The sequence below is a fragment of the Diospyros lotus genome, chromosome 14 (assembly GCF_014633365.1).
Source record: "Diospyros lotus cultivar Yz01 chromosome 14, ASM1463336v1, whole genome shotgun sequence".
Lineage (NCBI taxonomy): Eukaryota > Viridiplantae > Streptophyta > Magnoliopsida > Ericales > Ebenaceae > Diospyros > Diospyros lotus.
The window spans coordinates 12,679,373-12,704,856 of NC_068351.1; the positions used below are offsets into that span (position 1 = coordinate 12,679,373).

Here is a 25,484-nt window from a genome sequence, read left to right on the forward strand (position 1 = left end):
AGAATAATTTTTATTTAATTAAGTTTTATGAGCAGATTTCAGTTTAAAAATATTACTCAATTAACAATAATTTTTACTTGATTAACATTTGTGAGCAAATTTCAACTTAAAAATATTATTTGATTAAAAAGTTTCTCTAAGTTGATTAATACTATGGTCCAATAATTATTAATTGATTAAAACATTTAGTTACTCGACTAGATACGATATTACTCAATTAAGAATAATTTCTTCAAAAATGACAGTTTTTGATATTTTAGTCAATTCATTTATTTTGATTTTTTTCAATAAGGAAATTAAATCGAAGTAAAATAATTGAAAAAATCAAATTTTAGAAATTGAACTAAATCGGTCTACAAATCAAACCAAACCAAAATGTCAATTTCATTCGCTTTGATTCGATTTAATTATTTTAATTTAACCCTAATTTTAGTCGTTCCTAATGAAAAAGAGAAATATATATTAAAAAAAAAATAAATCTCAAGGGTTCATTATTGACGTTATATTCAATCATTCATGTAGATCTACAATGAATGCAATTTCCATCATCTTCATTGAACAAACACCATGAACAAAAACTCAACAAAAAAATGAAAAAATATATAATGTATTTAAATATAAAGAGATCTTAATTATTTTTTAAAAATTTAAAGAGGATCAACTAATGACATAAAAAATTGTGACTAGCATTAAATTTCAAGGATATTTAATGTATTTTTCAAATATTAAAGATAATTTTTATAATTATTCTAAACATCTTGTATAATTTTTCATAAATAAAAGATTTTAAATGATAGAAGGGTATTTATTTTAAAAATCAACTATATTTGATAAGTTTATTATAACATCAAATTATTTTATTTACTTATATAATAGAATAGGGCTAATATGTTATTCCCGTCTGACGATATACTGTTGCTCAATACGAACTTATAAGGACTTGTCCATGTCTTCTTAATTATTTTTATGTTATCTAACACAAATAACAACATAAATTATAAATTAAATTAAATAATATTATTTGTAGAATCATAAATTAATAATATTATTTATATAAACTAAAAGATCGAATCTACATAAATAAATAGTATTAGTCAACATAAATGGAGACAATTTATTTATTTTCGTTTCCATGAAACTCGTAGACCACTCAAACAACAACAGATCCACCGTTGACCCGAATGACTTGACCATTTATCCACTCGCCGGCATCTCCGGCCAAGAATCCGACGACCTGAGACACATCGCCGGCCTGGCCCAGCCGACCCAGAGGGCAGGCATCCACGAACCTCTGCACCATCTCCTCCGTCTTCCCGGCAAAGAACAGCTCCGACGCCACCGGACCCGGCGCAACGCAGTTGGCCGTGATCCCCGTGCCCTTCAACTCCTTCGCCACGATCTTCGTCATCGTCTCCGCCGCCGCCTTGGACGCCGCGTAAGCCGCGTATCCCGGCAGCAGGCTCCCGACGAGCGACGACGATATGGTGATGATTCTCCCGCCGCCGCCCCGCCTGAGGCGGTTAGCCGCCTCCCGGCTGCACAGGAACGCGCCTCTGGTGTTGACGGCGAACGTTCTGTCCCAGTCCTCCACCGTCGTGTTGGCCAACGCGGGGTATTTTGGGTCTAGAACTCCGGCGCAGTTCACCAGGATATGGGGCTGGCACCCGAATTCTTCCTCGGCCCGCTCAAACAGAGCCTTCACCTGTGACAGAATTATAATTGAAGAACGAATTGGAGTGGGTAAAAAAATCATAATTCTCTCTACTATTAGCATTAGCAGGAAGGCTTTTTTATTAACGGGAGGGAATGCAACCAACCACAAACCCATCTCCTAACTTAATTAATAAAATTGAAAAAAGCTTGAAATCATCATAATTTTAAATAATTGATCACTATTCATGGAGTCGTCTATAGATAAGATAAGCAACTTGAAAGCATCATCGCTTACGCTTAGAGCAATAAGATGCAAGCTTTCAACAAACTATACTGAAAACTAGTAGTTTTATTAATTATACACTTAACATCTAATCTAATAGAATTAAGCTTTCTTATTCCTACCCATATTTTTATTTCACAAACACATTTTTATCTTATATTTTGATTGTGGACTATTAATAGGATTTGAAGAGAGCTTCAGAGCAGCACCTGATCCGGTTCCGAGACGTCAGCCCGAACTGGAATCGCCACGGACCCGGACGAACCGGCCGCGGAGTTGAGCTCGGAGGCGAGGAGATCCGCGTGGTTGGAGCTGGAGCTGTAGTTGATCACAACCCTGGCGCCGAGGGCTCGGAGGTGGAGAGTAATGGCCCGGCCGATGCCGCGAGAGCCGCCGGTGACTATGGCCACCTGGCCGTCCAGAGGAAGGGAATTGGACGGCTGGACGTCGGCTATTTCTCCGGCCATGGTGAAGAGGGAGAGCCCGTAACTTTCGGAGATGTTGCGCGCGCGCGTGTGAGAGAGAGAGAGAGAGAGAGAGAGAGAGAGAGGTGATCGACTTCAATGATGGCGAGTTGATTTAATTTATAATATTTATACCATTTAATTTATCATTATATGCAGTGGCAGAGCAGAGGAGGAGGTCAGCGTATACGTAAACAAGCAGACAGAGAAAGAGCCGCCCCAATTAATGTGGAAATTGCAAAAGTTAACAACTTTTTTAAATAAAAAATTAAATAAAATAAATTAATTACATTTTATAGTGTAATTTTATTTTTTTTAATTTTTTAAAATAAATATTTTTACTCCTTTAAATAAATTATTTATACTTTATAATCACTTTTATCAATGTAATATCATTAAGTAATTAAATACGATTAGAGTGAACTTTCAATTTTGATTCTTTCACATAATTTTTAATTTAAATTTATCTTAATATGTTATCCTCGCAATTACAATCGAAATTGACATAAAAAAATGACTGAACAATGTAATTAATTTATTTGAGTGACTATACAGTATAATTAATTTATTTGATGAGATTAAAATACTTTTTTTATATATAAAAGGATTAAAAACAATTATGTCCATTTGTTTTTGTTTAATTACCTAGCAAACAATCTTTTTTGACCAAAACCTTATTAATATTTTTAATTTCTTAATAAATAAGCAAGTTCTTTTGTTGGTTGGTTCTCAAAATATTAATGAAAATAATTTCTAAAACAAATTTACAGTGTGGTTCGCTTCTCAAGCTTCTTAGTTTTTAAATACGAATAGAAAAATTATTGTTGAAAGTCATAATCATAGGGCCACTTCTCTTGAATGGAAGTCGGAAGAGACTTTCATTAAAAAAAATAAAAAAAATTGAACACCGATTGATGAAATGAATACAGATGAGAAGGTAATAAAACCAACCAACCAACCAACCAACAGGTACAGAGAATCCACCATTTCATGTTGCATTGCATGGCATGACATTCACCCAGAGGCCAGAGCCAGAGGAACTGAAGAAACAGTCCTTAAAACTCTATTAAGATACTTTTGTGTTAATGAAAAATGTCTGGTTGAAGTACAAGCAGCAATTCATCTTTACAAGACAGACAGACAGACGCAGACAGACAGGCACAAGAAATACCTTTACACTCTGGCTAACATTTTTCTGGATTTCATACTTTGTTAGATGAAAGGGAACATGATATACTCACAATAGAAGAGATTCCATATGAACCGATAAAACTCTGAGATTGCTTCCTGAAACATGGAAGGGAAAGAATTATGAGACGCACAAAAGCATATTTGTATGTTCTTTTCTTTGTTTTTCTTTTCTTATCTTATCTTTTTCTTCCAGTGATTTACAGATGGAGCTTGATGAAATCAAAGATGCATGGTGAGAACTTAGGGAACTTTAAGAACTTGATTCGAGAATTATTATGACCTAGACTATGGAAGATACCAGGCAATAACAGTATGTCAACATCTCAAATTGTTGGGAGGAAACCCCTGGCACATCATAAAGAATTCATAACTAACACAAAATAAATGCACACAATCGTTTTTCACCATTTTTAAAATAAAAAAACATTTTCAGCCACTCAAACAAACTAATTACATTCTATAATCACTCAAACAAATTAACTACACTCTATAGTCATTTTCTTTTCATTTTTTTTCAAAAACTGTACTTAACTGGAAATGTGACATGCTCAAAACTAGCTAGATTAAAACTTAAAAAAAAATGACGGACTTGCAAAATTAGTTGACAAACTGGTAAAGTGACTATAGAGTGTAATTAATTTGTTTGAGTGACTGAAAACATTTTTCTAGAAAAGTGGCTAAAAAAAAAAAAAAAAATTGAGACATGGTTAGCTTTTGCAATTTCCACAATAATACAAAATCCAGGAAAAAAATAAGTGCACGCAAGATTTATGTGGTCCAACACTTAATTCTGTCCACGGAGAGATGCCAAGTGTTCTCTATGTGAGAACAAATACCAGAAAATTGTAACTTTCTCTTGAGTTCATCCAAACCCAAAAATGCACAATTTCTTGTATACCCACTCACACAAACTGAAAGGATACTTTCGCACCCCTCCAGAATTCCTAGAGAACAAGAAATACAAGAAGCTCACAAGGAGTTTCCCAAAGCCCTTAAATGCGCTTCACGCCCAAAAATAATCAGCAGTCAAAAACCTTTCTCCCCCTCATGAGAACCTCCAAAAGACTATGTCTATGGTCCTCCAAGACTTTGCCATTACTCCAACTCTCCAAGTGACTTGGCACCACTCCATTGAGGTCATCTCAACACGGATAGATACTAGACAAAAGTTGAAAGTTCAATTTGGCTAATGGATGAAATTGTACATCTATCAACCATTTTTTTTCAGTGATTGGTCTTGGTTGGTCCTCATATCAGAGTTAAGTAATGGTTGAAATTGTGCATCTATCAACCATTTTTTTTTCAGTGCTTGGTCTTGGTTGGTCCTCATATCAGAGTTAAGGTTTTCACACTGTTGAGTTTATGCAACAGGGTTTCCTAGCATGACAAATCATGCATGATTCTTTACTTCCCTCCATTTATATGCTGATTTGTGATATGTTTCGTAAACAACAGGTGTGTGGTTGAACTAATTAGTTAGACAAGAGTTTGGGCAGTGTCAAAAGTTTTCAATAATTCGCAAGATGGGATTCTTTCAATAACTATGGAGCAACTTGAAAGCTATAGAGCTTTGCAAAGCCAAAGAGCTCGCCTCAATGGTGGTACAAAGTCACAGGTAGGTGCCATAATCTAACCCTGGGAGTAATGGTTACAGTAATGGCAAGAATAATGAGAATTAAAATGGACCAAGAACAAGAGCAGTACATAAATCTTCCCTGAAAACAACATATAACAGCACTAATGTTCATGAAGTGCTTCAAATGCTGTCACATATTGAACTAGAGAGTAGAGACTTATTAGTAAGGGGGCAATATGAACCACCAAATTTACCAAATTTCAAGATATTACTAAAACAATTCATAGAAGTAGAAACAGATGGTACCTTGGTATAATTTGCTTTTTCCAAAAACCATGCCTGAAACAACATGAAATGAAACATTAGGTGATATAACCCATCTAGAAGAGAGACTATCATAATAAAAGTAAATATCAAAGACAAACTTTGAGATAGATATGATCCCAAGACTAGGAGAAGGTACAGCTGTTGTAGTAATATAAGAAAAATGATAGAATACAACTGAGGAAAGACAAAATGAAAAATAAGGAGAGGAATGTATTAGGCAAGGCATTTCCAGGAAACTATCTTTAGGATAGTAATTTCCCCACTAGGTGCAATGGTTTATGGAAATTCTAACCCCATGATACAATGCCTAACTTAAGAAATCAAAATTGCACTTTTTGATTTTTTCTACCACCAAGAACTCAAACCCAACAATTGAGAGTAAATATAGAGATGGCTGACAGCAAAAGAATGAAGAAGTGTTGATATTTTCACACACTTTACACCCCCATTGTCCAAACTATTTATAGACAACAAAAGAGTGCTTACCAATAGACACATAAACAAAAGAACACAACCTATTGAAAGATCATGTCTTTTGAAAATAGACTTGTCCTTTGGAAAGGTCACAACACTTCAAATTAAAGACATGACTTTAAAATTTAAAAACCATATTAAACTATTGCAAATTTGGAACGTTATAACTCAAACGTTTGGATTGGGAGTCGACTTTCTGTAGTGAAAGTCGACTTCCAGTGTGCAGGAGACGACTCCCAGAGAAGCAAGAGTTGACTTCAACATAGCTTTAGTTGACCTAGCCGAGAGCATTTTATACATAGTCGATCCGACCGAGAACCATTTTCAGACAATTGACTCCTATTCAATGACAGTCGACTTCCACTCTCTAAAAGTCGACTTTCATAACAACCACTTCAAAAATCACAAGAAACTACCAATGTTATTATTATTAGATAATATTAATATATATTTATATATAACAATAGCATATTCATACAAAAAGTGGACATACATTTTTCTATGAAATTAAGACAACATAAAAGCCAACAAAAAATTATCAGGAAGCTTCATGTTAGTAATTATGGTGAGAAAAGTTAGAATTTGAAGTAAACCTGGAAAATTAAACACAATGCCAAGATGGCATGTGCAGGTATCATTACGTTGCGTTTGAAAACCTGCAATTCATGCAAACAAGATATAGATGAGGAGCAGTTGTTACAGCAACATTTAAATATTTAAAAAAAAAATGCTCATCTTATGCTAGTAAAAACATGCATTTTATGTCAAAAATAAACCAGGAAAGAATTAGTAAGTATAACTCCAGAAAGATATACTCACCTGTGGCATGAACACCGCTGCTACCACAGCACCAATATAGTTTAACAACAAAAGGCCAGAACCAAGGAATGCAATGTTTCTAACACCAAGTTTTGTTGCCAAAGTAGATATTTGAAACCTAGGAAAAAGTTATATAAACAACAAAGCAAAAAAAGAATTCAGCAATACTTCAGTATGATAGTCTTAGTTAATAAGAGGAAAGCATATAATCAAGGAATAGGCAAGTAAATTAGTTTAGCCTTAACACTGTATTTAGTGTTAGGTTTGAATATGTAAGAAGCAAATATTCAAGGAATGGGTGACTAAATATAGTAACTCAAGTCTTCTAAGAAAAACGTTGGCAGAAATATAGTTAGAATGTCATTCTATATTTAATTCAGTTTAATTTGAGTGTTAATTAATACATGTCCTCAAAACAAATATATAGAAGAGAGAAAAAGTATTAACACTTGATTAAGAGTTAAAAAAAAAAAAGAATCCACAGAAATAATTAAGCAGCAGAAATTTTGTGAAAATAGGCCTGGCAGCTTACTTTCTATCCCCCTCTACATCTGGAAGATCTTTAGTTATGGCAATGACCAGAGCAAACAATGTTACAAAAGTTGTGATGAAAGCCACGGGTAAGCTGCAGTAGAATTTAATAGCAGGCAAATGAGAAAAATTCTTAACATAGTGGATAAGTGAAAAATTAAAACAGCATGCCTTCCAGCAACACAAGAATAGGTACTTCAAATGGAACTGACAAGCATATTCCAGGTTGTATTAAAGAAGCACAAAGTAGAAGTATTACTTCAACATCATTCACATCCTGGAGGTGGTCTAGCAATAGAAATGGTAGAAAGTAATACACAGAGGCATTATTGAACCCCAAGATATAATTCCACTTTTCTGTGTGCTAGTGTGAGTTTAACTTTTCAATATGTCTTCTTTCTCAAAGGTACAAAAGCCAGCATGAACCAAGAACTAGTAAGTGGCAACTCACCTCCACTCAAAAGTGAGACCCAGGGCAGCTCTTGTGGCATAATATACACCAAAATTAAGAAGGAAACCTCGGACCTGTGGAGGTTAACTATGTCAAACTTTACATCACATGTTTAGTGCAGGCACATGAACAGAAAGCTGACCAATTATTATTTACCAAAGGCACAGTTAATGCATTATTGCAGCTATGTTATCAATATAACTATTCTTCCAATCCAAAAATCCAACAACAGTTAAAATTAGCAGAGCTCTAGGCTTTCAAGAATATTGCCATATTCCCATATATGATAATTACTTGTGCATGGTAATTCGTCACAGACATCAGAATGCCACAGACAAAATTTAGCTGTTCATTTTTTTGTAAGACTGCTAGGAACATCACTGACAGCTAGTACTTTATTCATGAATCAAGTTTTGCTGGTGATGGAATAAATTTTTGGTTAATTACCTTCTTTAAATAGCATGGTCCCTGGTTCTACAAGAAAAGGAAACTCATTCGTTGACTATTTTACCTACAATATAGTCATTCCACTACGTGCAGCAGGATCAGAAGCATGGTAGGTCAGCGGTTACATGCTCTAAAGTAAGGTAAAACTGTGGTGCCCTTGTATGGATAACCACTAGAGTCTAAGGCACTTCTAAGGTCAATTTATTTGAACATTTAAACATAAAAAAAATGAATCCAACTTCTCTTCAAATTAATCATATAAAAACACATCCTTCAAATATTAGCACCCTTTCTTCCCATATATTGTCATCTCCACTGTCACAAGATTTCAGTTAATTATATCTTACTTCTCTCTTCGAAAGAAAACTTTCAAAGGGAGTCCCCTGTGCAAAAAAAAATTTAAGGAAAAAAAATACACAAAGTTTTGAATTCATTTTTATGGTGTGGAAGTGTAACATATTTCAAATATGCATGCCAATTCATGATTCAATTAGGTATATGTGTGTTTTTTTTTTTTTTTTCTTGTAACACTGTGAACTCAAGATTTTCATAAAGACTAGTAAACAATATGATAATAATAATGAATTCAAGAACAATTTTGCTTAGGATTAAGATTAATAAGGTATGAATTTGATGTTCTAACTTGAGGAATGCCAGACAGGACATGACATGACAGACAGGATATCGCCAACAATGAAGAAGATTGAAGTTGCTCCAACAGCATGACAGACAGGACATGACAAATTCTATCACAGCATCTTTGAGGAATGCCAGCTAGCTATGATGACTCCAGCACACTCCTGTGGAAGGCCAGTGTAATGATGTACAATTGTAGTGATAAGATATTTGCACCAAAATGATGCATGTGAATCAAGCCCTTCAAAATCATATACATGGTGGTCTTCCAGTAGTAGATGCATTTTCTCTTAATGCTGACCCCATCTCCCACACTTTCCACCCTTCCAACATGTTGCTTTATCTATTTATCCATCTCTTATCTCATGGCACTGAACCCTCTTTCTCCCCAGCTGACAGACATAATGATTTATTAATAATGCATTACATCAGTTTAATGGTTTCTTAATTGATCAGCATTAACAGCTTTGTGTCACGACTCACATCAATTAGAGATGGAAGGTTGCATGGGTATTATATTCCTAGGTGAGCCACACCTAGCAACAATTGCTTTTAGGATGTGAGCTCATGAAAAAATGGTATTAGAGTAAGATGAGTGTCATTCCTCTATTATCAATCATTGTTGGCTCTATTGGAGATTCGGAGTCAAGGTAGACTCAAGCCAAGCTAGGCCCCTCTATTCCTTGGAAATGTGGGAGCTAGCATGACAAGATCATCCAGTGTTGGCTAGGGGAGAATGTCACATCCCATATGGATTTTGTGATAGATCATCCAATGTATTTTTTCCCTTTTACCATTGAATGGTGTGCATAGTCTTTATATACATGAACTTTTTTTCCTGAAAATTTATATACATGAACTTAGACTACTAAAAAAGGAAATATCCTACATATATTCTCTATATCCTATATCTATTCTATATATCTCAAGATACATGATTACTATAATGTAAAGACACTATATTCAAATCATATCTTAACAAAATATACGGTTATTGTACTGTAGAAATACTATAAACAAATCATATACACACCCCCTCAAGGTGGAGCATAGATGTTGAATATGCCTAGTTTGGTACATATGTAGCTCACACAAGGACCTCTAAGAGACAGTGAACAGATTAGCTAACTGGTCGTGAGAACCCAAAAATGTTGTGATAATATCTCCATAAAGCAACTTTTCTCTAATAAAGTGACAGTCAATTTCAATGTGTGATTCTTTCATGGAACATAGGGTCAGAGGCAATATGCATATTGCCTCTGACCCTATGTTCCATGAAAGTAGCTTGATTGTCGAACATTAACTGCATAGACTTGATCTAAATTACTCCCAACTCCCCAACTAGTTGTTTCAATCATATCAACTCACACATTGTTAGGGTCATAGTTCTATATTTAGCTTTTGCGCTAGATCTGGCAACAACGCTTTGTTTCTTATTTTTCAAGAAATGAGGTTGCCACCAACAAATAAACAATATACAAATGTGGACTGCTTGTCACTAGAAGAGCATGTCCAATCAGCGTCAGTTTATCCCACAATCTGACTATGTGCATGATCTTTATACAATATACCACGACCAAGGGCACCTTTAATTTACCAAAGGATGCAGATTACTACATCCCAGTGGCTGTCACAAGGAAAATCCAGAAATTGACTTACTATACTAACAACAAATGAAATATCAAGATGAGTGACTGTAAAGTAGTTAAGTTTGACAACTAACCAATGATAGCGCCCAGGGTTAAAAATAGGCTCCCCCTGTCTTGATAATAACTTGATATTTGGATCTATAGGAGCATCTAATAGCTTGCATCCTAGCATCGCTGTTTCTTTAAGCATATCCAACGCATATTTTCTTTGGGAGATATAGATACTAGTCTTTGATCATGCCACTTTAATACCCAAAAAAATTTCAAGTGATCCAAATCCTTGGTTTGAAAGTGCTTTTAGAGATGCGTTAACTCAATTATGCCCACATCATCATCCCCAGTAATAACAATGTCGTCCACATACACCAACAAAAGAATGTGATGACCAGATTTAGAGTGAAAAAAAAACTAAATGATCAACTCCACTCTAACTTAACCAAACCCTCATGACAATTGAACTAAACCTTCTAAAATAAGCCCGAGGAGATTGTTTAAGGCCATTAAAGGATTTTTGTAGACAACTTAGCTGTCTAGACTCCCCCTAAGCAACAAAGCCAGGCAATTGCTCCATATAAACCTTATCTTGTAAGTCATTGTGAAGAAATGAATTCTTGATATCAAGTTGATGGAGAGGCCAGTTGTACATAACAACCAAAGACAGGAACAACCAAACAAATGAGATTTTGGCCACACAAGAAAAGGTATACCCATAGTCAAGTTCAAAAATTTAAGTGTAACCTTTAGCAACGAGTCAAGCCTTAGAGACAAACAACACAGTTGTCGGGTCCAACCTTGATAGGATAAATCTAGCAACAACCAATAGTGGACTTACTCTGAGGAAAAGGCACTAAGTCCCAAGTCCCATTAGAATGTAAGGCAAACATTTCTTCAACCATTGCATTGCGCTACCTAGGATGAGAAAGAGCCTCTGTAACATTGTTAGAAAAAGAAATCAAAGACAAAAAAGAAACAAAGACATGATACCCAGGGGACAATGAATGATAACTAACAAAGTTTGAGATGGGATGCTAGGTAATACAACGACAAGTACCTTTACAAAGGGCAATGGGCAAGTCAAGATCAAGATAAGAACCAGGAGAGGGCAAACTAATCAACATAGAGGGTGAAGGCAATGGTCCATTAAGATTAGTTACAATCTCCATGGATGCATCTACTATTGGCTCTACGTGGTGGGTCCACAAGATGAGGATGACGCTAGTATGTTTGAAGATCTGGGTGATCAAGTTGAGAGGATGAGGAAGATGGAGATAAGAGATCAAATAGGGGAATAGGCAATGGTAAACTAACGAACACTGACCCAGACAATGTAGTGGACTAAGGGAAGTAAGGGTGGACTCAAAGAAGGTGAAATTAGTAGAGATAAAATGTCGAGACAACTCAAGGGAATAGCATCGAATCCTTTTTGAAGACGAGAATAAGTAAGGAAAACACATTTGAGAGACTAAGTAGACATTTTATCAAGGTTAGGAGCAAACTGATAAAACAAGTGCACCCAAATATACATGGTGGAAGAGAATATAAGTCAAACGAAGGAAAAAGGATAGAATGAGGGACTTGGTCTACAAGGATAGAGGATGGAATCCGATTATTGAGATAACATCTTGTAGAAAAGGAGGAAGGGAAGCGGTATTTTATTGATATGAATGAAAAATATTTATACAAGAGTTTCCTAAGAATTCTCCTAGATTTTAGAGATTACATTCCTATTTTACAGGACTAGATTACAACAAAGAAAAATATAAATAAACCTAATCAAGAAAGAAATAAGATAAAGATAAAGTACAAGATAAATAAGGAGAATAGAGAATATATTTTATCACTCCCCCTCAAGCTGGGGAATGGATATCAACCATCCCTAGCTTGCACACCAAGTCTTCAAACCGTTTAGGAGGCAGCCCTTTGGTCAAACAATCAGCCAGCTATTCTTTCGAAGACACATATGGAATGCAAATCAAACCAGCTTCCAATTTTTCCTTAATAAAATGTTTATCTATCTCCACATGTTTGGTCTGATCATGTTGCACAGGATTATGTGCTATACTTATAGCTGACTTATTATCACAACACAACTTGATTGGCCCATGGCTGAAAATCCTCAAATCTTCCAAAATAATTCGCAACCACAGCAACTCACATAGACCCATTGCTAGTGCCAAAAATTCAGTTTCAGCACTTGATCGCGCTACTACCCCTTGCTTTTTACTCCTCCAAGAAACCAATTTTCCACCTAAGAAGACACAATAACCTATGGTAGAACGTCTATCAACCAAAGACCCTCCATAGTCTACATCAGTGTATCCTGTAATATCCAAATCTGTCCCAGCTTTAAATAAGATTCCTTTACCTGGAGTTGTCTTTAAATAGCATAGAATTCTTCGTACAACTTGCATATGATCTTCTGTAGGACAATGCATGAACTAACTAACCAAACTTACTACGAAGGCAATATCTGCTCTGGTGTGAGATAAGTAGATTAGTCTGCCGACCAATCATTGATACCTCTCTTTATCCACCGATTGACCTTGATCACATAGTTTAACATTAAATTCCACCGGAGTACTTGCACCTTTACCACCTAGCAAACTTGTCTCATGCAATAGATCAAGAATATATTTTCTTTGAGATAAGAAGATACCTGCTTTGGAATAAGCTACCTCTATACCCAAAAAATACTTCAAAATGCCAAGATCTTTAATTTCAAAAGTCCTGGACAGATTATCCTTAAGTTGTACCTGCTCCTCACAATCATTTCCAGTGACAATAATATCATCCACATAAATCAAAAGAGCTAGTACCATTCCCCCACAAGAATGCTTAAAGAAAAGAGTATGATCACCCCTACTTTGAGAATAACCCATATGCCTCATGGCTTTAGAAAAACGATCAAACCAGGCTCGAAGAGATTGTTTAAGGCCATAAAGAGCTTTCCTTAATTTGCATATCTGTCCGAACAACCCTTTATCAAAGCCGGGAGGGGGTTCCATGAACACCTCTTCCTCTAAATCTCCATGCAAGAAAGCATTCTTTACATCAAATTGGTGCAACTTCTAGCCATAGTGAGCTGCCAGGGCTAATAGGATACGCATAGTTGACATTTTGGCTACAAGAGCAAAAGTTTCTAGGTCATCAATACCATAAGTTTGTGTGTATCCCTTAACAACTAGCCTTGCCTTATACCTTTCTAGGGACCCATCTGCATTATATTTGAGGTTAAAAACCCACTGGCAGCCTACGGGCTTAACTCCCTTTGGCTTAGGGACAATGTCCCATGTCTGATTTTTTTCTAAGGCCCTCATCTCCTCCTGCATTGCTTGAACCCAATTCTGATCTTGGAAAGCCTCATTAACTGTCTTAGGAATAGGAATTGTGTCTAAGGAAGTCAAAAAAGCCTTATGATTTGGAGATAAGCGATGATAGGACATATAATTGGCCAAAGGGTGTTGGGTGCAGCTTCTGCTCCCTTTGCGAAGGGCAATTGGTAGATCAATATCATTAATAATTGATGCAGGTAGCGAATTAGATGTGGCAGAATTGGGCTAAGAATCAGAGGGACAACAACGTGAGGTTTCATTACCTGGATTAGGAGAGGAAACTAGAGCTGGAAGAGGTTCTGGAATGGGCTGCTGTTGCTGTGTTCTCCTCTTAAAGACATTGGGAGATCCTTTGAATCGAATTGGAGTGGATGGCAGCTATTCTTCTGGAGGTTTCGGCTGGTTCTGTTCATCTAAGAAAGAGTTAGATGGAGCATGAATCTGCAAATCATGAGAGGTTTCCAAAATGGGAAGATCATTATTTATATCAGCCTAAGATATGTGTGTATCTTGAATATCAGCACTAGGAGGACCAAAGAATGACTTATTTTCAACAAAAGTAACATCTTTGGTCACATAAAATTTTTTAGTAGTAGGGTGATAACACTTGTACCCTTTTTGAGTGGGTGAATAACCAAGAAACACACATTTGAGGGCTTGAGGGTCCAATTTATCCCTATGATGTTTGGATACATGGACAAAAGCAACACAACCAAAGACTCTCAAAGGAAGAGGAGTATGAGAAAACATTGCTGGAAAATAGGAGGACAAGCATTGAATTGGGCTTTGGTGTTTTAGAAGAGTAGAAGGAACTTGGTTAATTAGGTAGGCAGCAGTCAAAACTGCCTCCCCCCAGAAAGACTTAGGGACAGAATGATGTAGTAAGAGAGCTCCAGTAACATTGAGCAAATGTCTCATTTTTCTTTCTGCTACACCATTCTGTTGAGGAGTATCAACACATGAAGACTCATGAATTATACCTTTTTGCTAGAAGAAGTTATGCAAGTGATGATTGAAGTAGTCTCTTGCATTATCAATTCGGAATTTTTTAATTTGAGACCCAAATTGAGTAGATATCATCTTATAGAAAATAGACAAGATAGAACTAATAGCAACCTTATTCTTTAAGAGATAAACCCAAGTTGTTCTTGTACAATCATCAATAAAGGTAATAAATCACCTAGCCCCAGAAAAATTAAGAATTTTAGATGGTCCCCACACATCCGAATGAATCAAAGTAAATGGAAGAGAAAATAAATTGTTACTCACAGGATATGAAACTCTATGATGTTTAGAAAGTTTACACACATCACAATGAAGATTAGAAATATCTAAATTTCTAAGCATAGTTGGAAACATAGATTGCATAGTACTAATGGCAGGGTGCCCTAAACAACAATGTTGAAGCCAAAAATCATGAATCGAAACAGCTGGTTGAATAGGAATCAAAGAAGCTGAAGCTGACTGAGAAGAGTAGGCTGAAGGTTTCTCCCCCTTAAGATCAGCATTGCATGTCTTCAGAAAATACAACCCATTCCATTCCTCACCAACTCCAATCTTCTTCCCCGTGTCCAGTGCCTGAAATTCACATTTGTTTGGGAAAAAGACAACACAACAATTTAGATCATTGGTTAGCTTATGAATAGAAATCAAGTTGCTAGAAAGATTTGGGACATGAAGAACATGTTGCATAGGCAATGAGAAATTAAGATTTACATAACCATGTCTAGTTATAGGAATTGTATTACCATTGGCCACCGTTATTTTTTTGGAGCTACTTAGTAGGGTATAGGAATCAAAGACATTTATATCAAAGGCCATATGATCAGTAGCCCCCGAATCCAGAATCCATAGATTATTCCTAATAGTATGTGAGGCAATACTAGATTTAGAATTCAAGCAAATACCTGTTTGGGCCATGGAACAAGAATCACCTTGAATAGTCTTTAGGAAGCTTTTAAGCTTGCTGATTTCTTCAGCATTAAGTTGTTCGGTCATGATAGATGAATCGGTTGTAACTGAATCTGTCTTCTCCAATGCAGTCTCTTCCTCTTTGGTAGCTTGATAGGCTTGAATTTGCCGTCGGGGTTGAAAATTCTGAAGATTCTCCATTCCTCCTACCTTATTTAGCATCGCTTCTTTCCCATGGAGTCTAAAACAGGTCTCCCTGGTATGCCTGGGTTTCTTACAAAAAGAACACCATAAACCATCTTTATTTTGAGCTTTAGGATTAAAAACATTCTCACCTTGTTGTGACCTAAACCAAGAAGCATCTTTCTTGTTAATTGCCATTGCAGATCCCTCAAGAGAAGTCTCATTTAGCATAGCTATTCTCCTATACTCCTCACTACGAACAATAGTAAAGACTTCATTTAAAGAAGGAATTTTGTCTTTCCCAAGGACCTGCACCCTTACTTGATCAAAATCAGCATTAAGGTCTACTAAAAATTCAACTACCCTATCTCTTTCAAATATTGCAGTTATGGTGGCTACATCTTCACTACATTTCATCTTGATATCTTGATAATGATCCAACTCAAGCCAATATCCATTTTTTATTATAGTATTCGGTGACAGTTAGAGAACCCTATTTAGTACCACTTATTTTTATCTTGATATCAAAAATAACCAAGGCATCTTGCACTTTAGAATAAGTATGCTTTGTAGTGTCCCAAATCTCCTTAGCCGTAGACAAGAACATGCAATTTTTACTTACCTCAAGGTGCATTGAGCCCCGCAGCCAAGACATTATCAAGGAATCCTCTACTTTCCATGCAGCAAAATTAGGGTCTTTAGCATCTGGACTAGGCTCAGTCAGATGGGCCATCTTTCCTCTTCCTTTCAAGAAAGTTCGCACAAGCTGCGCCCATTGTAAGTAGTTCCTTCCATCAAGCCTATAAGACTGATGTAACCCTGGAAGGTCACTGTTAGACAAACTCCCCATTGGCATGTCAGATGAAGCACCATTCTTTGTCTCAGAAATGTCTGTCATGGTGAAGACTCAGCAACAATATCGGTAGAAAGAAAAATAAGACAGCAATAGCATCGGCAGTTTGAAACCAGCAATGGAAGAAGCGAACTGACAGCAATGGAAGCACTCAGCAAAGGAAGATTTTGACACCAGGGATGGGCTAGAGAGACGCTAGAGATCAGATCTAGAGCAGCCGAAGGTGAAAGGGCTATAGATGCTCCTTCACGCGCCGACGTGTGGAGTCGGAAGCGAACTGACAGCGACGCGTGGGGAGGCACGTGGGGGTGCGTGTGGACTCCGATGGCAATGGTTCTCCAGTGGTCGGCCGATCTAATGACAGCAAACCTAATAGTGGTGGCGGTGCTGGAAGGCAGTGACCAGACAGAAGCGTTTCTACGTGAACAGTGACTATGAACAATGACGGTGCAATGAAGGCACTTGAAGCTGTGCAATGAAGGCACTAGGGTTTACTGTATTAGCCTATTAACGAGGCTCTGATACCATGTAATGTAGAAAAGGAGGAAGGGAAGCCGTATTCCCGTGTATTTTATTGATATGAATGAAAAATATTTATACAAGAGTTTCCTCAGAATTCTCCTAGATTTTAGAGATTACATTCATATTTTATAGGACTAGATTACAACAAAGAAAAATACAAATAAACCTAATCAAGAAAGAAATAAGATAAAGATAAAGTACAAGATAGATAAAATACAAGATAAATAAGGAGAATAGATAATATATTTTATCACATCTTGTCAAAACAACATCAGCCTAATATTGAAGGGGAACATGTATCTGCAGAAGAAGTGTGCATCCAGTCTCAATGAGATAATGATTCTTCCGTTCAACAACCTTATTTTGTTGGGGGGGGGGGGGGGGCGCCAAGGCAAGAAGTTTGGTGAAGAATCCCTTTAGATGACATGTAAGATTGAAATGGGCAATAGGTATTCAAGTACATTATCATTACGAATTAGTACAAATGGTCAAAGTAAATTAGGTGGAAATTTCAACACAAAAAATAGTGAAGATGGAAAATAACTCGAATCGATTTTTCATTACATATACCCAAGTAGTGTGTGTGAAAAATCACCAATAAAGGTACCAAAATAATGAAACCCTTGTTTTGAAGAGATACGACTAAGTTCCCAAACATCAAAATGAACAAGTAAGAAAGCAGGGTTGGCACATTGATTGACTCAATTGGGAAACGGACTACAACTGTGTTTCCCAAGTTGACATGGCTCACACTCTAATGATGAAAGATTGGACAAATATGGTACCATATGCTTCAAATTGACCAAAGATGGGTGCCTTAGATAACAATGAACCTGTAGCAATGTAAGTAGTAGTAGTGTAAATCACAAGTGGGTTGGAGACGAGTGGTATAATCCTCGATACTCACACCCCATGCCAATCGTCTGTTCGATCCTCCAATAGTAGACAAATACAAAATCAGACAAAAGGGTTATAGAGTAGTCTAGGTTGCAAGTAAGTTGTCTAACAAAAAGTAAATTTAAGGGACATTGTGATAAATGTAAAATAGTTGACAAGGGCAATGTAGGAAGGGGTTTTACACTCTTGATACCCATGATTGAGGCTTGTGAACCATCAACCAGTGTAACAATATGTAAAGACCCCAAGCTATGGATATGAGAGAACAAAGAATTATTACCAGATATGTGATTAGTAGCACCTAAATCAAAAATCCATGGGCCAAGAGAAGAGGATTGGGCAAAACAAACTATGGGATTACTAGTGTGGGCAAACAATGCAACAGATAAAGTAGCTTGTTGTGCAACATGGAATTGAAGGAATTGAGCATACTCTCCTTCTAAGATAGTCATTGAAGGGGAGCCACTGGTATTATCACAGGCACTATTGGTAGAATCCTAGATCTCTAAACAATCACTAACAACTTGAGTTGTATTGGTCGTGTGAGGTGGGCAACCATGAAAGTCGTAACAAGTCTCCCTGGTGTGGCTAATACGATTACAATAGGTACATTGGGACTGAGATTGACCACGAAGACCACTACAACGGCCCCCTCCATTACCTCCATGATTAGAACGAGATCTAGTTTGAGTTGTGGCAAGGGCATACTATTCTCCAGGGACTGAACCACCACGATCAATAGCAGAGGATAAAGTGCTAAGTAATCTAGCAAAGACCTTCGTCAAGGGCGAAAGATAAGTATTACCTAGAATCTGCTCAAGCTCTAAAAAAACACCTCGAAGGCAGAGAATGGTAAACATTCGATCCCACTACTCTTGTTGTTTTTTGATATCTGCATCAAATGGCATAAGCTCATTGAATTCAATAATCGTTGCCTGAAACTTACCCAAATATGTCGTCATGTCTGACTTGTTATGTTGCAAACGAAATTGTGCACTAAGAATATCGTATATACGAGTTATGTCACTCATATACAACTCACGGGCATGATTCCAGAGGGCACTGCATGCACGAAAAGGGGAAAAAATAAGCATTAAGGTGGGTTCAGTTGTCTGCCACAAAAAGCATAATAATTGGGCATCCACTTTCTTCGATGTTGGTTGATGGTTCGTAGGAATATCAACAACCATCTTGGTCAAGTGATCCTCGAGTCTTTGACCAACAAACTAGATATCTATAATGAAAGACGAAGTGGAGCAATTATGGCAATTTAGTTTTTCTATGGTAATAATAGGTGTCCTAGTAAAATGTGAGACATTGACAGTGACTAGGATCTCAGTGACTGGGGTATCGTTGACCTTGGCTGCCATGGATGGAGATAAGATCTAAGATGCGTGAAAGATAGACAATGATGAGGATATTTCACAAGACAACAGGATTTGAGTCCAATTTGGGTTAGATATGGGTCAACATATTTGGCTTGATAGGATGACAAGCTCGATCAAACTAGTTGCTCGATCAAGGCTGGTTGGTTATAGCAACAGCGACTCAAATCCAGTGAGGATGACTGACAACCAACAATCTGACTGGGTGGCGGTAACTGGCGAGGCGACTGGCAACTGGTTGTCAGGACTCTACAGTATGGTTAGGGGCTTGTAACAGTGGGATTAGGTTGTTAGCTATAGTTGTAACAAATAATAGTAGGTTGTTAGGTAGGAGTTAAACAGTTGTGGGGCAGTTAGGTGGTTAGGTAGTTATCTTGTAATTTGTAGTAGCTATATTAGGCTGTTGTAGTTGGGGTTATCCAGAAAATATCAATTGAAACATTTGTTCTATTCTCTCCCAAATTCTCCCTCCCTCTCAGTCCTATATCCTCTTTCCCTTGGCTTCTCTTCCTATCTTTTCCTTTCTTATTCTCTCTAATTCTTCCTCTCTTCTCTCCCATTTTTCCCTCTCTTTCTCCAATTCTACCCTAATTCTTCCAAAAATTGGCTCTAATTCTCTGTTGAAACTCTAGGGTCACGACACCGGTGAGGATGACTGGCCACTGACAAGACCGACCACACAATCTTAACGATGCACGTGAGGATGGCCAACGATGGGGACAAAACTAGTGGCGGACAGTGCTAGCTGGAGTTGTTTATTACTTAGTTATGTTTGGAGTTCTCCACATAAGCATTTAAAAATCATTGTATCACTAGACTAGTTGTCTATTGCTTAGCAATTAACACTACAACCTTGTTAAGGTTCTCGTGCTTTCTCCTTGATTTAGGATGAGAAACTTCAATCTTTCTTATTCAATTGGCCAATAAAAAAGATTTCAGAAATATGTCCACTACTTATGATGAAAAATCATGAATAGGTTTACTACTAAAATTTCTGTGCACTACCTACTGCTAAAAATCATTAATAGGTACATGACTAAGAAATTTCTTCTCAATTTTTTTATATAATTTGAAAGATACCCACCTAGTGGGAGATTAAGGCTTGCGATTCTTGTTCTTTTTGTTTCTGGTATGAAGATATTATTTGCTTTAAAAGAAAGAAAGATGGTAGATATTTTAATATCACGAAGAAGAATGTTTTTCAAGCAATCTATTTATGAAGATTCACCCCATGTTTTTGCTTTTTCCATGCAATATTGATGATTTTGTCTCTTTCTTCATGATTGTTTTAATCCATTTCATACTTCAAATGGAGTCTGAAGATGGTAGACCAATTGATAAAGCATTATCCAAACTCCAAGAGTTGTCACACACTGTATTGGCAGAGAAGAAGACAAATGAAGACAATACACTATAATGAAGAAGAAAAAAGAGGTGGGGAGATCAGAAAAATACCGTGGCTATAATAAGAAATGCTACAACAGGAAACCTTTTCATTCGAAATGGGGGAACAGAATAGATGGTTCCAAGAAATAGACCAAGACTGTATAGGCCAGTGATAAATTGTCCGAAGTTCATTGCAACAATCAAAAGGCCAGCCACTGCAAACAGCAACACTAAGAACCATGCAGACTTAACTGAAAGATCTCCAGCTGCTATGGGTAAATAAGGTTTGTTTACCCTGCAATTGGAATAGAAGAGCATTCATTTGCAGTATTACAGCAACAATAATAGCAAGCCTCAATCCACTAGGTGGAGGCATTAAGTGGTATTGGAAAAAAAAATATTGAATGTGAGTTCAATAAATAGGTAAATGGCAAGTGGGAAACCCTTTTGAATGAAGTACATTAAGAACATCCCATTTCATTAAACCACCAATCCTTCAGATACCAAAGGAACCATCTCTGTATCTAGATGAATGAAATTTCATGGAAATTCATATCTTACTTAAGGGTACTATTCAAGATTTTCCAAGTACTAAGGTATAGTCAGAAAAGCAATCAAGACATAGTGTTATAACTTACTTGTCAATTCCAATATCATATATCTGATTGATGCCAACAATATATCCATTTCCACAAATTAGAGCAAGAAGACCAGCAAAGGCCTTAAACAATAATGACCATCTTATCAGATTTGTGTTCTCAATCAGAGCTCTTGCTACTAAAGAACTGCAACAGCAAAGAAGATAGAATAGTCAATATGGAAGTAATTCAATTGAACAAATTAAGGCATCCCTAGTGCACGAGGTACGCTCCCCACTTTGTAAGGGTTGGGGGAGGGTCATTTTTTTATGCAGGCTTACCTTACGTTGAGGTTATTTCACAAGTCAAACCTGAGACCTTGTAGTCACAATGGAGCAACAAAGCAACTACCATTACTACGCAAGGCTCACCCTCAACCAAAATAATAATAGCTCAATAACTAAACAAAAAACAATTAGAAGTAAACCATTAGCATGGACAATTACTTACATTGACCCTAGTGTTGTTCCACGTATGGTGTGGGGCCTTAAAAATCTCCAGAATGCATTTTTGAACTCAAAAACCTTCTTCGGAACTGGATCAGATCCAGCTGCACCAACTTGTGCACAGGCCTGGAAGGACCCACTTTTACATAAATGCCATAAATTAAATCTTTTTACTCAAAAGACCATGTCAGCTAATACATCAACCATATTAAATCATGTAAAAGGAAACACAGCACTGGCAAGAAATGATTGTAGCTAAAAGAAGTGGGCAGCATCTAAGATTTTATGCAAGAGACAATATTTCTATGTTCTATGCAGCATTTTGATAACAAGTTGAAAGATAATTGTATAGAAACTAGACTAGGCTTGTCAATCAGCCTGATCTGAAGTTCTATGATGGCTAGCTGTCAAAGTCTTCCCAGCTAACACATTTCTGTTAACTTTCACCTGAGGCAGGGTTTATGGTGTACACTCTATACCCATACTGCATAATTATAATAGTTCAATATTATACTCATTTGTTTTTCATGGTTGCTATTAATATATTCAATCTTGAGGAATTAAATTTTCAAAACAAAATCTCAGTAGTGCCAACAAGAGAAATTACAAGTTTAAATTAGAACAACAAGCTAAGTTACAACAACAATCAGAAACCCTAATCCCACTAGATGGCGTTGAAGTCAGGATACTAAAATCAATTTATTACTGATTTTCATTTAAGATAATGACATTTTTTTTGTAAATAAACATGAAGTTTTATGTGTAGCCTAGAAGATAGGATTGAGTAAAACTGACATGAAACCAAACAATCAATCCAAAATACTTGGGAAGCAAGTTTCATTTGATTTAAATTTTACGACTTACAATTAGTTTTGAGTCTAGGCACTTAAGTAAACATAAAATGTTGTGTTTCCATGTTGTACAAGATCATCTACAAAGTGTTCACGATATCAATTACCTTCATTCAAACTTCTCAACTATGGAGTGCGCGAAACTATTCAACGTGCATGTTGAATTTTAACTGAATCTCATTCTGATACCAGTTAGCAGAACACAAATACAAATCCAGAAAAATATGTGCACACAAGATTTACCCAGTTTGATACTTATTTCCCTATGTTCGCAGAGAGATACCATTTCTTTACCTTGCCAGAACAAAATACAACACAAGAAAATTGTAAGTTCTCTTGAGTTAATACCAACCCAAAAACCCCATAATTTCTTGTATTCCCCACTCGCGTAAATTGAGAGGATATTCTGTCACCCCTCTAGAATCCTGCAGAACAAGAAATACCCTAAGCCCACAAGGCGTTTCCCAAAAACTTCTGAATGTTTTTCACACCCAAAATACCAAACACAATTTTTTTTTTCTCCTCTTGAGAACCTTCAAAAGATTATATTTATAGTCCTACAAGGCTTTGTCATCACTCTATTCAAGTCGGTCAAACAGTTTGTGAGTTAGCCAAAATACCAGTTCCCCACCTAAATAAAGCGACAAAGCGGGCGTGGAAGGGGGCTACAAAACAAATTCTATAAACAGGTCAAATAGCAAGGTGAGCTGCTTATCATTGGTTCAGAATCTCTAGATGAGCATTGCAAATGCATGATTGGTTGGGAGTAGTAACAGCCTGTAGTTTGATTTAGGAGAAGAAATGCAGAGGCCGGGTCAGACAATGACCCCAGAATCAACCAGTTGATTAGCAATTCGATTGGTCCATTCAATAAATCATCATAAAAATATGCAATCCGCTTACAGATAGAAGTACCCATTGCATAAAGGCAACTGGAAAGGACAAGAAGTATAAGATAGGTGAAGAGAATAAATGAAACTACCCAGCTGAAGAAACATATTCAACTGATTAATGATTGAAATTGAATTATTCAAAACAAGCTTGACCACTTGCCGAATGAGTGTAATACCACCCAACAAAATTCCCACAAAATGATATAAAATTTTCAGGTGCCAACAAAAACTGAAGTAGTTAGACATACCCAGATGGAAATACGCTTCTGTTGCCTCTTTGAAGTAGCCGTTCTGCATCTTCTGGGAGCGTACAGTCCAGGTGAAGGGAAGAAGTCGGAGCATTTGGGCAAGAAATCGGAAGACAGGTAAGCAGGCTTAGTGGGAATTCTTGTGTAGCCACGAGACCTTCCAGGAGGAGATTTAGCTGAAATTCGAACGGAAGAGCAGGTTGAGAGCGAGAGCTCCATCCTCAGCGAACGAGAGAGAGGGGGAGAGAGGTTTTGGAACTATTCCATGGATAATCAGTGAAGAGTGATGGCCGCTCAACGCATATACAGAATTCTTCCATCCCTTTTAAGCCTGTGCTTGGACGAGGGACGTGGAGAGTGTGGGAACTGAAGGGTGACTTCTTTTTTATTTGGATTAATATTTTATAATGAAAATGAGAGGGCAAATGCCACTCTCTCCTTTTCTTTTTATATCTCTATTTTATTTATATTTTAATTTATATGTCATATGAGAAAAATATATATATATTTATAAATATAACTATTAATTTTATTATTTTATTTTTATATTTACTTATTTATTTTCGAGTAAAATTATATAATTGTAATCTTATTTTTAACTATTGTGTTTCTTTTTATTTTTTATCCATGCAAAGTAAAATAATATTTTATTTATTTATTCTTTATTTTTTCAAATAATAAAAATATAGAAAATTTTATGTTACTTAATTTACCCTTTATGTTATGTTATATTATGTAATCATTCATTATTTATCTCACATTTTTTTAATACATAGCGTAAGATTGGTTGTATATATTATTATAAACAATTTAATTGTTTTTATAGAAATATCAATTGACGCTTAGAAATATTATATTTAGTAAAAAACAAATATACTTGTAACATTGAGAAATAACAAAGATTTTTTTTAATTTTATAACTCTATTTATAATTTTTATCATATTGTCAATTCACATGTGTTACAAATTTAAAATAATAAAAATATATTTATATTTTTTCTCCATATTTATTTTTTATCCTCTTATGAGAAACTAGTATGAATTCACTTATTTTTTGGTGTCGATGAAATCCCTCATCCCATGAGCCCCACAACTCAATCCCAATATTTCTGTAAGGTAGTTAAATTACAAAATCCAACGATAGGATTCGAACACAGGACCAACACCAGCTATATAACAGCTAAATCCAGAACTTCTTAGTATCAACGCATGTACGGTCTCAACTGTCAAACTATGCCCGTGGGGTTGAATTTACTTAATTTTTTGATATTTCTTTATCTAGTTCAAAGGTAATTTAGCCATTGCTAAACTAAAAAAATAAATAGATTAATAAATTATTAATCTGACCAATTTATTAGGATAATATTTGTTAAAATGAGTAAAATAAAATTATATCAAAATAAAATTTAAATACTTTTTGAACTAATATATGGAATAG

The 25,484-nt window shown here is 36.2% G+C and overlaps 3 protein-coding genes across 3 annotated transcripts; all 3 read right to left on the bottom strand.

The window, feature by feature from the left end:
- Window positions 1-1,036: 1,036 nt before the first annotated feature.
- On the bottom strand, window positions 1,037-2,507 carry LOC127789745 (NADPH-dependent aldehyde reductase-like protein, chloroplastic). The gene is made up of 2 exons (XM_052318702.1): window positions 2,146-2,507; window positions 1,037-1,702 (listed from the first exon to the last, which is right to left on the bottom strand). The coding sequence occupies exons 1-2, from the start codon at window positions 2,401-2,403 to the stop codon at window positions 1,151-1,153; spliced, it is 810 nt and encodes a 269-aa protein (XP_052174662.1). The 5' UTR covers window positions 2,404-2,507; the 3' UTR covers window positions 1,037-1,150.
- Window positions 2,508-3,441: 934 nt separating this feature from the next.
- On the bottom strand, window positions 3,442-24,404 carry LOC127790103 (homogentisate solanesyltransferase, chloroplastic). The gene is made up of 10 exons (XM_052319390.1): window positions 24,047-24,404; window positions 22,059-22,180; window positions 21,609-21,755; window positions 21,040-21,265; window positions 7,770-7,843; window positions 7,320-7,412; window positions 6,788-6,905; window positions 6,562-6,624; window positions 5,474-5,506; window positions 3,442-3,687 (listed from the first exon to the last, which is right to left on the bottom strand). The coding sequence occupies exons 1-10, from the start codon at window positions 24,263-24,265 to the stop codon at window positions 3,613-3,615; spliced, it is 1,170 nt and encodes a 389-aa protein (XP_052175350.1). The 5' UTR covers window positions 24,266-24,404; the 3' UTR covers window positions 3,442-3,612.
- On the bottom strand, window positions 15,293-19,238 carry LOC127790104 (uncharacterized). Its single transcript, XM_052319391.1, has 2 exons — window positions 15,741-19,238; window positions 15,293-15,411 (listed from the first exon to the last, which is right to left on the bottom strand). Exons 1-2 carry the CDS (start codon window positions 16,342-16,344, stop codon window positions 15,377-15,379), a joined length of 639 nt encoding a protein of 212 aa, XP_052175351.1. The 5' UTR covers window positions 16,345-19,238; the 3' UTR covers window positions 15,293-15,376.
- Window positions 24,405-25,484: the final 1,080 nt, after the last annotated feature.